At 48.8% G+C, this 13,102-nt stretch overlaps 1 protein-coding gene across 1 annotated transcript in view; it reads left to right on the forward strand.

The window, feature by feature from the left end:
• Nucleotides 1-629: 629 nt before the first annotated feature.
• PIK3R6 (phosphoinositide-3-kinase regulatory subunit 6) overlaps nucleotides 630-13,102 on the forward strand; it is a 47,626-nt gene continuing 35,153 nt past the window's right edge. Inside the window, exons 1-2 of the mRNA XM_040243379.1 lie at nucleotides 630-719; nucleotides 10,529-10,632. Coding sequence (XP_040099313.1) covers nucleotides 10,620-10,632 — 13 coding nt within the window. The 5' untranslated portion in view covers nucleotides 630-719; nucleotides 10,529-10,619. The remainder of the gene's footprint in view (nucleotides 720-10,528; nucleotides 10,633-13,102) is intronic.

Raw genomic sequence — 13,102 nt, forward strand, 5'->3', positions numbered from 1 at the left:
ACGATAATGACCTCATGACTGCCATGGGGATGGGAAAAAGGGGGACAATTCATGAGACAGTGATAAGACTTGGTGCCACTGAGGTGTAACAGGTGAGGGAGAAGGAGGTATGAAAAGTGACACCCAGGTTTCTGGTTCTGAGATGAGCAGCAGAGAAGTGGGTTTTGAGGGTGAAATGATGAACTGGGTTTGTACCAACTGAGCTGGAGAAGCTTGGGGGCATTTAGCCAGCAGTGTCTGCAGTGGGAGGTGCTTGGTGTGTCTGGAGCTCCAGAAAGAATCCTCAGCTCCCTGCATCCAGCCAGCCCCAGAGGGGGCCCCCGGGAGGTGCCACCTCCCACCTGATCAGAATAAAGAATGTCAGTGGAACTTCCCTGGGAGTCCAGTGATTAAGACTCCACACTTCCGCTGCAGGAGGTGCGGGTTCGATCTGTGGTCAGGGAACTAAGATACTGCATGCCTTACAGCATGGCCAAAAAAAAAAGGTCCAGTGGCTGTGGCTGACCACAGACACTTCTCTAGAAAGAGACTTCACAGCAGGATGTGCTCTGGGAGGAGCTTCGAGGGCCATGGGGAAGGGGAAGGAAGAGGAGGAGACAGAGCCAGGCCTTTGTGACACCGAGTTTTCTCTGCAGGGCTAGAGCTGCAGACACCCATCGTCCGGGACTGGTGGCCTCCCTGGGCAAGACTGTGGGCCGCTGAGTTGCTGCTGAGTCAAGGTAGGTGCTGGCTGGGGGCAGGGTCTCCAGGGAGGGATCTGGGAGGGGCAGATGGAGGGTCCCGGAGGAGGGACGTTGGAAGGGGAGCCCATGAGGGGCTGAGACATCCCTAGCCCTTATGAACACACGCCCAGCATTTCTGAGACAGGTCACCCAGGTATGGTGGCTACTAGGACCGCTCTGCCAGGTTAAGATTACTCAACCCATTTTCACAAGAAAAAAGGATGCAAGACCCTGTGAGAAGACCTCTCCTTTCTTCTCCAGATCCAGTAAATGCCCATAATGAAGGGCTAATTATTCCTCCCTGGTGCTGCAGAGTACATTCATTAGCCTGTTGGATTCCTACAGGTGATTGGAGGAGGGCTGGGTATGTGTTAATACTGCCCATTTATTGATCAGGAGACAGAGGCTTAGAGGGATGGAGCAACTTGCCAAAGATTGTAGGGTGGGGAAGCAAGATGCAGGACTCCGAGAGAATCTTCTGGGCCCCCATCTGTGTCCCTCCTGGGACATCATCTGTCCCTGTCTGTCTCAGCTCTTGGCTACTCTCTGCACACACACACACACACACACACACACACACACATGAAGAGGCCCAGCTGGCATGGGGTTGAGACCCAACTGTGCATGACCAACACAGACAGTAACAGGTGCCGGGGCCCCTGGTAGAGTGAGGTGTGGGCTCAAGTGGAGAAAGCCCCCCAGGGGTGGGGTCAAGGAAGGTTCTGCTCAAAATGTCAACTGGGCCTTGAGGCAGACAGAGGCTGGTGTGCAGAGATGGGGCTGCAGGCATCTCGCTGAAGGGGACAAACTGCAAACACAGAGGAGGAAGGTGGTGTGATGGCAGGAAAGAACAGCTAGAGGTTCGGTTTGGCTGCTAATGCATGCGTTTGTGGAGGACCAACCAGCAGGGGCCTGTCCTGTTTATTTATCTGTAAATAAGTGGCTTTTGAATATCATCATTTTGAGTCCTCACAGAAACCCTATGAGTCAGGTGCTATTATTAAGTCTTATTTAAAGATAGAGAAACTGAGGCACAAAGGCTCTAAGCAACATGTTGCCATAGCAACAAAGAGATTTGGTACCCAGCAGTCTAGCGCCCAATGCTACCTGCCCCAACACTGTGTGGCTCCCCTTTGTTACCTCCTCGGCTCCCAGGGTGGGCATGAATCCCAGGCTGACTGGTGGCCACCTGGTCCTCAGGCCTTCCTGGTCTGCATCCAGGCCCCGTCACCTTCCTCCTAGGCTCCCTGCCCCCAGGAACAATACTCTCCTGCCTCCTAGACTGGCTCTCTCACATCCAGGTGTTTCCTTCGCAGTCAGGGGCAGACACAACAAAGGAAGCAGGCCTGCCCAGTCCTCGGGGACAGCTGGGAAATAAAGCCCTCAGGGATCTGGAAAGCCCAGCGGGGCCTCGTGGGATGAGGGTTGACGGGGTCCCCTCGGAACCCCAAGCTCTGCCTTTCTACCTCCGCTAATCACATGCTTTAAATCAAAGAACTGGGTGTGTCACCTGGCAAGTCTGTATCTATGGAGAGAAAAAAATCCAAGCCCTGGAGATGGCATCTGCCAGATACCCTGGGGGCGGGAGGGAGCATGGGTGGGAGGAGAGGGAAGTGGCTCCGTGGTGGAATGGTCCCCTCTCTGTGCTAGAACAGCAGGCAGAGGACAGGAGGGGGCAGAAGTGCATTCCTGGGAAGTTCCGTGCCTTTCTTCCCATGGGGTGGCATAGGTGGGCTGGGTGGCGGCTTTTTCTGGCTAAATAGTCTGGCCCAGGAGCCAGCAGTGGGGGTGGGAGGCCAGGGTAAGCAGGGCATCAGCTGTAAACTTCATGGCAAAATGACCCAGAGCCTGGCCATCTCAGACCCTCTCAGTCCTGCTGCCTGCAGCCCTTCCTCTGGCCAAGAAGTCTTTCCCACAATCTCCTGCACAGAATGAATGAGCAACAGCTGCTGCCGATAGAGTCCCATCGGCTTCTTGCTGCTGTGTGTCATGGAGCCATCTCTGGTTCTGTGGCTGGTCCTGTGGCCTGTGTTACCGCCCCCGCCCCGCCGCAAGGCAGTGAACAGCTGTGCATTTGCACCCTCCCTGAGGACTGTTCTTTGCTAGTGTTCTGTGTTTAAGGAGGAATGTGCTCTGAATCCCGATTCATTCAGGCACTGTTCATTCTTTGTCTCTGGTCCCATCCCTCTGACAAGAGCTGTAAGGGTCTAAGATTTACCCTACTGATAACTAACAAGTTGAGGCTTCCCAGGTGGCTCAATGGTAAAGAATCCACCTGCCAATGCAGGAGAAACGGGTTCAATCCCTGGGTCAGGAAGATCCCCTGGAGAAGGAAATGGCAACCCACTCCAGTATTTTTGCCAGGAAATCCCGTGGACAGAGAAGCCTGGTGGTCTACAGTCCAAGGGGCTGTAAAGAGTTGGACATGACTTAGGGACTAAACAACAACAACCACTAACAAGTTAGTCTGCAGTTTTATGGTCGCTGGCAGAAAACACGAGACTCCAGAGTCACATATCTTTATCACTCGCAGCATGAGCGTCCTGCTCTCAAATCCCCTGGGAGAGCGAAGAGGTGGTCCCAGGAGGGTGCTGTGCATCACCACTGAGGAGCCCGGAGCTTTGAAACCCTTAGTGTTCAAGGGGTTGAGGGGGTGGGCTGCCAGCAAAGCTGCCACTTCTGCCCTGGAAGGAAACATTGCCTCTATTCCACTGGTGGCGAAGAAATCTGTTCTTGGCCCTGGGGAGGGCAGGCTCTCTGTTCCAAGGTTGTCTGTGATACAGATCTTGAAGAAGTGATCTGGAACGAACGCTCACGAGGTGGGCACAAACCCATGGAGGATTGCCTGCCAGGGTTCTCCTACTGACTGCACCCCGGCTGCACTGTCCCCTGAAATGCCTCCAGCACCCCCTCCTCAGTGCTTGGCTGGCCCTCCCTTCGTTTGGAACGTGTTTTCTGCAGACTTTGCCCGATTGCTCCCTTCCTCCTGCAGGCTTCTACTCAGAGGTCACCTCCTCGGGGAGACCTTTTCATACTGCACCCCAATCACTGGAATGTCGTGATCCTATTCTCAGCCATATTTCTTTAGCACCTCTCAGCTGTATAATTAATACACAACTCGATGGCATTTTTGTCTGCACCCCCCCTCTCCAACACACACACATAGGGCTTCCCCTGTGGTTCAGCTGGTAAAGAATCCGCCTGCAGTGTAGGAAACCCGGGTTTGAATCCTCAGTCGGGCAGATCCCATGGAGAAGGAGATGGCAGCCCACTCCAGTATTCTTGCCTGGAGAATCCCATAGACAAAGCAGCCTGGTAGGTTCCCAATCCATGGAGTCGCAAGAGGCATGGGAACATGACTTAGCGACTAAACCACCCCCCGCCTCCCCTCAACAAACCCACAGGTAGTACAAGTTTTATGCGAGCAGGTGTTTGTTTGCTTTTAACTTACTACCACATCTCCAGGACCTGGAGTAGCATCTGACACTTAGGAGAGGCTCAAAAAATACTCATTGAGTGAATGAATGAATCCATCCATTTGTCTGATCTTCAGAGGAAGACCTGGTTCTCCTCACTTGAATCTGTAGGACAGACAAGGCTCTGTCACATAGAGCAAGTGAGATGAGGAGCGAGTAGCTCAGGCTGGGAGTTGGGGTGGGGGGGTAAGAGGCCACGGTGCTGTGACCTTGGGGATGCTCCCAGGTTGTTGGAATTTTCCCTTCGGCCACTTCCCATGCTCTTGGTACCCACTGCTGGGAGTCTTCCGGATTGGTGGCCAAGACTGGTGTGTTTCTATCCCACGGTGTCATATTCTTGCTGTGACTGGGAGAACGGGGAGAGGGCAGGGGCTTGCGAGCTGAGCTTGGATGTGCCATTTGCTTGGTCAGCGATGCATAGAAAGAGCCACAGTCCAAGACAGAGCCCAGCCCAGTCCCTCCCACAGAGGGTGAGTAGTGTCCTGACCACTCCATCCGGGCCCCCTTCCCACGGGAAGGCTGTCTCTTTACCAGGATTCTGAGCATCAGCCTCATCTCTGTGACCTGTGCCATCTGTCGTGCCAACCGTGCCAAACAGACTGGCTTCTGCTCCCTGACCTAAGAATGGTTTGGAGACAGGGACCCTGTGTTGTCTTCACATGTGTGCCTGACAGTCACTATACAGTGAGTCAGGGGCTACGGAGGAGTAGAGAGGTGTACCATAAGCGTTTATCGAATGACTCACATGGCACCTCGGGGCAACTCCAACTCCCAGCTCACATCAGGCACATCTGTAATGAACTCTTCTCTCTTAGAACTGGGGCCTGGGTGGAAGTGGACAGTCCCCAGACTATGATGGTTGGACTTAAGGTTTTTCGACCTTGCAGTGGTGGAAAGGCAAGATGCATTGAGTTGAAATCGTGCTCCAATTTGTGATCTTTTCCTGCGCTAGCGTAGAGGGTATGATCCTCTCTCCTGCTGCTGGCAGGGCAGTTCCTAGCCAGCCGCACGGTCACAGGGGTCAACAACGAGTACACTCACAACCATTCTGCATCCAGACAAGCATTCTTTTTCTCACTTTCATTACAGTGTTCTGTCCATTACATGAGATCGTCAGATAGCCTAGCAGATAGGCTTTGTGTTAGATGGTTTTGCCCAACCATAGGCTCATGGACGAGTTCTGCGCATGTTTAAGGTGGGCGGGGCCAAGCTGGGATGTCCTGTAAGGGTAGATGTGTTCAATGCATTCAACGTAAGATATTTTCAACCTACGATGGGTTTGTGTGTGTTAGTTGCTCAGTCGTGTCTGACCCTTTGCGACCCCGTGGACTGAAGCTCCCCAGGCTCCTCTGTCTATGGGATTTTTCAAGTGAGAATACCGGAGTGGGGTGCCTTTCCCTTCTCCAGGGGATTGTCCTGGCCTTGGAATCGAACCTGGGTCTCCTGCATGGCAGGCAGAGTCTTTAACATCTGAGCCACCAGGGAAGCTCCAACGATGAGCTTATCAGGATGTAACCCTATTGCACGGCAACTAGAGGGTAGGCTCTGCTCATTGCAACTAGAGGAAAGCCCGTGCACAGCAACAAACACCCACCACAGCCAAAAAATGAACAGACATATAGATGCATAATTTTAAAAGATGAGGCATGGAGAAAGGTGATGGGGATAAGAAAAAGGTGAGGTAATCATTCTTCACTAGTACAGCTGAGCTATAGGCTCCTTCATGGGATGCATGCTCAGGAATGATGAAATTAGCACAGGCGACTTATTATTTATAAACGACTCACTGATAACTGCCCTCGGTCTCTGTGAAATAAATGTGTTCTCATGCTTGTTGCATGGTCAATGTGCCAATTGTGGAGAATGTGACGAGTAGGGTCACACCACGGTCAGTAAGAAGTCACGGACAGGTAGACCCCCCAGCTCCTAAGGGTAAGAAACCGTGTCTCATTTATCTCTAAACACTAGGGCCTGGCACAATTTCCACCATGAGGATAGTGTTCCATAGGTGCACTTTGGTTTACTCAGCGATCTCAGCCCCTAGAATTACTGCCAGGAGCTAGGGAGGAGCATCCTTGGGCCTTGGAGCAGCCCAGATAGATGTTCTAAGCCCACTGCTGAAACAGCATTCACACCAGAGAAAAGAAGCCTTTCAGTGTGGGATGGAGGCTTCCTTTAGCTGCCAACAGCCCCTGGAATCTTCACCGTGTTACAGCCTAGTCCATGCAATCAGCTCCCATGACATTCACCCAGAACACCTTAGAGGCATGTCCACGTCCCTAAAAGGGCAAGCTTTATTTCCTGAGAAGTTCACATCACCCTGAACTGAAGCAAATGCAATGTTGATGCATTCCAAGAAATGACCTGGGTTCTGCATATTTCCTGTCTGAGGCAGACTTGACCCCAAGGGCTCTGCCCCACATGGGTGTGGTCAGCAGCCCAAAGGACAGGAAATAGATTACACAGGTCCCCTCAGAGGAACAAGGGGGTGGCTCAGAGAATCCCCAGGTCCCACACAAATATATATGGACGCTGGATAAATGTTTGATGAATGAGCGAGTGAATGAAGAATGAATAAACAGGCTTTCTGACAGTGACTGTTGAAGCTTCTTAGAATTTTACTTTCAAGAAAAAAAATCAGCCCAGGGCTTCTCTGGTGGTACAGTGGATAAGAATCCACCTGCCAGCGCAGGGGACACAGGTTCGATCCCTGGTCGGGGAAGATCCCATGTGCCACAGGGCAGCTAAGCCCGTGAACCACAACTATTGAGCCCATGTGCTGCAGTGCTGAAGCCCGCAAGCCCTAGAGCTCATGCTACACAAGAGAGGCCGCCTCTGTGAGAAGCCCGAGCACCACAACCAAGAGTAGTCACTGCTTGCCTCAACTAGAGAAAGCCTGAGCATCAGCAAAGATGCAGCATAACCAAATAGATACATGAATGTTAAAGATCCATCCAGGTCATCCACAGCTTTACAGGTAGAGCTGATTTACAATGTCATGTAAGTTTCAGGTGTACAGCATAGCAATTCAGTTTATGTGTGTGTGTGTATATATATATATATATATATATATATAGTGCTTCCCTGGTGGCTCAGATGGTCAAGAATCCGCCTGCCATGCAGGAGAACTGGACTCAATCCCTGGGTCCTGAAAAGATCCCCTGGGGAAGGGAATGACTACCCGCTCGAGTATTCTTGCCTAGAGAATCCAATGGACAGAGGACTCTGGTGGGCTACAGTCCATGGGGCCGCAAAGAGTCAGACATGACTAAGCGACTAACACTTTCACTTTCAAGAATAAATATATGCATATATTTTTTTTCAGATTATTTTCCCTTATATGTTATTATATAGTTATAATAATATATATTATAATACATATACATTACAGTGCATATGTATAGTATAATAATAAAATATAATATTGAATTCGGTTCCCTGTGCTATACAGCAGGTCTTTGTTGGTTATCTTTTTTTCAAATTTCTATTTATTTATTTATTTTTTATTGTGCTGGGTCTTCATTGCTGCATGAGGGTTTTCTCTAGTTGTGGTGAGCGGGGGCTACTCTTCACTGTGGTGTCTGGACTTCTCATTGCAGTTGCTTCTCTTGTGGCACACGGGCTTAGTTGCCCTGTGGCATGTGGATTCTTCCTAGACCAGGAATCAAACCCATGTCCCCTGCATTGGCAGGCAGATTCCCAACCACTAGACCACCAGGGAAGTCCCCTAATTTGACAGAACAAATTTCTCATGTCCTCCCCAATAGTTGATGTTACTCTTTTTTCTAATCTCTGCTAATGGTTTGTCACATTTTTGCACTCATTTTGATGATTATCATTCAATTCAGTTCAGTCTCTAAGTCATGTCCGACTCTTTGCAACCCCATGGACTGCAGCACGCCAGGCTTCCCTGTCCATCACCAACTCCCAGAGCTCACTCAAACTCATGTCCATAGCGTCGATGATGCCATCAAACCATCTCATCCTCTGTCATCCCCTTCTCTTCCTGCTTTCAATCTTTCCCAGCATCAGGGTCTTTTCTAAGGAGTCAATTCTTCGCATCAGGTGGCCAAAATATTGGAGTTTCAGCTTCAGCATCAGTCCTTCCAATGAATATTCAGGATTGACCTCCTTTAGCATGGACTGGTTAGATCTCCTTGCAGTCCAAGGGACTCAAGAGTCTTCTCCAACACCATAGTTCAAAAGCATCAATTCTTCAGTGCTCAGATTTCTTTATAGTCCAACTCTCACATCCATGATTATCATTAGACTAAAATTATTCAGAGTACATTATAATTTTAATACTTTAAATTCAACTGTTTGATATTTATTTTATAATTTTACATCTGTATTTATAAGTGAGCCAGATCTATTTTTTTTTCTGTTGTGGTAAAATTATATATATCATGAAATTTACCCATTTTAACTACCTTAAAGTGTACAGTTCCATGGCATTAAGTCCATTTACAATATTGTACAGTCATGACTACTATCTATTTTCAGAAGCTTTTCATCATCCCAGATAGAAACTCTGTGCCCATTAAACAGTGACTCCCCATTCCTACCTCCCCCCAGCCCCTGGTCACCTCCATTATATTTCGTCTTTGTGAATTTGCCTATTTAGATGTGTCATGTAAGTGGAATCATATAACATTTGTCCTTGTGTGTCTGACTTATTTCATTTAGCATGAAGGTTCATGCTACCTTGCAGCATGTATCAGAATTTCATTCCTTTTTAGGGGTGCATAATTTTATGCATACACCACATTTTGTGTGAACACTTGGGAGTCTTTCCACCTTTTGGCAATTTTTAAATAATGGTGCTATGAACATTGGTGTACAAATATCTGTTAGTCCTTATTTTCAATTCTTTTGGGTGTTTACCCAGGAGTGGAATTCCTGGTAAACCATACAAGGAATCTCTGTTTAACTTTCTGAGGAATCACCTTACTGTTTTCCATAGTAGGTGCTCAGTTTTACTTTCCAGCCAGCCATGAACCCAAGTTCTCATTTCTCCACACCCTTGCCAACTGTTGTATTTATTTTTTAAAATAGCTATCCTGGTGGATGCAAAGTGTTTCCTCTATTTTTGTAAACTATCCTCATTAGATGTTCATATCAAGAGTAGGCTGCCTTCTTCAGAGAATCTTTTCTTCTTTCTCTCTGCTTTGGAACAGTTTTTGCTTTGCTCTGCGTATTTGAGATAACTTATCAGAGGAGCCATCTGAGCCAGATGTCACTTTTTAAGAGCTAGTTCTTTGAGGGCTTTCTCTGTTTCCTCACTGGTTACCAATATAAGCAATTTCTCTGAGTCTTCTAGAACCTTTTGAGTTATTTTTATTTTCCAAGAAAACTGTGATATCGAGGATTCAGGGCTTTCTTTGTATAGATCAATGTCCTATGTGATGTTTATCATTCCTAATATTGTCTCTTTTTTCTCTCTTGATTAGCTGTCCCGCGTGTGTAGTTTTTTTTTTTTTTTTTCTTCTAAGAACAAGCTCTTGGATCCTTTCAGAGTTCCTCTGCTTCTCACTTGGGGAGTGTATTGCTCTGGGAAGCTAACTCTGGGAGTCCTTCCCTCTGGGGTACCAGTGGAGCAGCTTGTGGTCATGATGGAGGGCTTGAGCTCTCGAGCTAGACAGTCTGAGTTCAAGTGCTCATTCTTTTACTAACTATCTGACCTTGAATCAATATTTAACCTCTGTGCTTCAATTCCCCCATTGGTAGAATGGGGAGAAAAGAGTACCTACCTGACTCATTGGAAAGGACCCTGATGCTGGGAAAGATTGAGGGCAGAAGGAGAAGGGGGAGACAGAGGATGAGGATGGTTGGATGGCATCACCGACTCAATGGACATGAGTTTGAGCAAACTGTAGGAGACAGTGAAAGGACAGGGAACCCTTGTATGCCATCATGGTCCATGGGGTCACAAAGAGCTGGACACGGCTTGGCCACTGAACAGCAACAGCATAAGGTTAATATTAAAGAGTGGATAGTTTGGACTTCCCTGGAGGTTTAGTGGGTAAGACTCTGCACTTCCACTGCTGGGGTGGCTGGGTGGGGCATGGGTTTGATCCCTGGTCAGGGAACTAAGGTCTCACAGGCCGAACAGTGTGACCAAAAACAAACAAAACACTGAGGGTGAAGAGTTGACAGTTTTTAAATTTTTAGAAGAGTGCCTGGCACGTAGCAAGCATCACAGAAGCACTTCTTAAATAAATCTAGACTCCCCTTCCGTGTGGGAGACGCCTCGGTCCCCTGGTCTCCACTCCATTCCACACACAGACTTTCTGCACTTTCTCACCACTTACATTGTCTCTTATTTTGCAGAACCACCTCTTTGCAGAAAAACAACCAATTTACTTTCCATTCTGCTGCCTGAGACAACCACATCCTCCTCTTACACACACCCCAGGCTCCCATGGAGAGCTCAGGTCAGTATGGCTGGGGGGAGAGGGGTCTGCAGGGTTGGGGAGGCCCCTCTTGAAGGTGAGAATGCCCCAAGAGCTGGCAAGGCCACCTCCACCCAGCCCGGCTGGGAGATCCCCACTCAGCTGCCCAAATGTGACAACATTGTTGAGAGATGGACATCCATGCACTTGTATGAGTCCCAGCTGCTAGCAGATCACTCAGCTGGACTTTGGGAGTAATGACAGTAAAAGCCAATATGTATTGCCAAATACTTGCATTTATTTAACAAAAATCTCCATGACTTAACAATATATCAAGTAGTAGAAAAAGCACCCGACAAATATTAACTTGTTGAGTCTTCACAAAGACCCCGTAAGACAGATAGCATTATTGCCTTCATTTTACAGAACAGGAAAGTGAGAGAGGACACATAGATAGTATGTGGTCCAAACAGGATTTGAGATGGTGGCATCACTGACTCAATGAACATGAGTTTGAGCAAACTCTGGGAGACAGTAAAGGACAGGGAAGCCTTGCGTGCTGCAGTCCATGGAGTTGCAAGGAGTCACACATGACTTAGCAACTGAACAACAACAGCAATTAGGATTTGAACCCAGCAATCTAGCTCCAGCGTCCAGGCTGTGAATGACTTCACTGTGGGCTGCCTCTTGCAAACATCAGAAGGATTCTGCGAAGTAGGGAGATCAGCACAATTGTCCTCATTTTACTGAAAGAGAAACAGGCTCAGAGAAGTTAGGTAATTTGCTGGAAGCTACCCAGCTGGTTGGTGGCAGAGCTAGGATTGGAACCTAGGCCTGGCTAATTCCAAGACCCAGACTCTTCTCCCTGCACCATCCTGGGATAACAGGCAGAGATGACCCTACCTCCAAGATGTATATCAACTAATGTCCTTCCAGCAAGTAAGAAGGCACTCCTCCCCCCACCAGGCATAGACTCTACTGTCATTGAAGATCCCTGTTTCAGGGAATGGTAGGGGACACCCGGAGGCAGGCACAGCTACCAGCTTGTTATCATTCCCAAAACAAGCATCCTTTCCACACCCTGCTTACTCTCAGAGAGCTTTACCCAATCAGAAGACGCTTCAAACAATGACTCTCCCAATGAGAAGAGCTTCAACCAGTGAATCACCCAATGAGAAGAAGCTTCAATCAATGAATCCCCCAATGAGAAGAAACTTCAACCAGTGAATCGCCCAATGAGAAGAAGCCTCACCAGTGACTCTTGGTGTCTCAGTATTCCTGGTTGTCTTTAACCAGCTGGGGTTTGGGCTGGGAGGACAGGGGTAGCGGAGCACTGTGAAAGTTTCCTAAATATTTCAAAATCAACTTACTTTGCACTCACTTGAATCACAGTTAAGACCCACCATGCTGTGTTTTAAGAAGAGAGAGAGTGAGTGAGTGAAGTCGCTCAGTCGTGTCCGACTCTGCGACCCCATGGACTGTAGCCTATCAGGCTCCTCCGTCCATGGGATTTTCCAGGCAAGAGTGCTGGAGTGGATTGCCATTGCCTTCTCCAGGGGATCTTCCCGACACAGGAATCGAACCCGGGCCTCCCGCGTTGCAGTCAGACGCTTTACCGTCTGAGCCACCAGGGAAGCCTTTAAGAAGAGAGGTGTACCGATAAACTTTCTTTGGAAACGAGCAATAGAAACCCATACGGTTCATTTAATTTTCAAAAATATAGCAGAGCATGGAAGGAACAACTGAAGCACCAGGCAGCAGAAAAGACAAGGAACAGAGTGGATCTGCCAGCAGAACAGGAAAAGGGAGGTTTTCTTCACTCCAGTCCATCATCCACACAAGGGTCACCCAGAGGGCGAGGAGGGCCTGTTGGCCAGCTTGGTTCTGTGCCACTCCAAGGCCAGTCTCACTGAGATTACAGTGAGTAAAGAAGGCTACTGGGCAGGCAGGACCACCAGCATCCACTCTCAAAGATGCGACAGATGGCCCCCACCCTCCCAAAGTTCAGTGGGTGAGAGAAACCTCCCCAAATTAGGATGCTTGTCTGGGAGCGCGAAAGAGGAGCTTTCTCATCATGGCTAGGACTGCAGTTGTCCTGGCTGACTTCCCAAATCACAGTTGTTTTTTTACATTGCTCCGCCTTTCTACAGTCCTCAGAGTCCTCTCATTCTAGGGTCAGGAAGAGGGGCTCCAGAAAATGAAGATGTTTATTTTGAGGGCAAAAGAGCAGTGTTTCAAGGGCACCAACGGTATTGCTGTTTTGTCATTCCTGCAAACAGGGGCAAGATTGCAAATCTTTTTAGAACCATCTGAGCCTTTATTCCACATGCAGGGAAGGCAGAGGTCAGGTACAGGATGGAAGAGGAGCAAGAACTGTATTACTCCGGTCAATGGCGCATCTGGGTGCTGAGCACATAAATGTCAGTGAATAACTGAGAAGCTTCCCTGTGGTCCAGTGGCTAAGTCTCCACGCTTCCCCTGCAGGGGGCGCAGCTTTGATCCCTGACCATCC

This window comes from Oryx dammah, unplaced genomic scaffold (genome assembly GCF_014754425.2).
Source record: "Oryx dammah isolate SB20612 unplaced genomic scaffold, SCBI_Odam_1.1 HiC_scaffold_8, whole genome shotgun sequence".
NCBI classification, from domain to species: Eukaryota; Metazoa; Chordata; class Mammalia; order Artiodactyla; family Bovidae; genus Oryx; species Oryx dammah.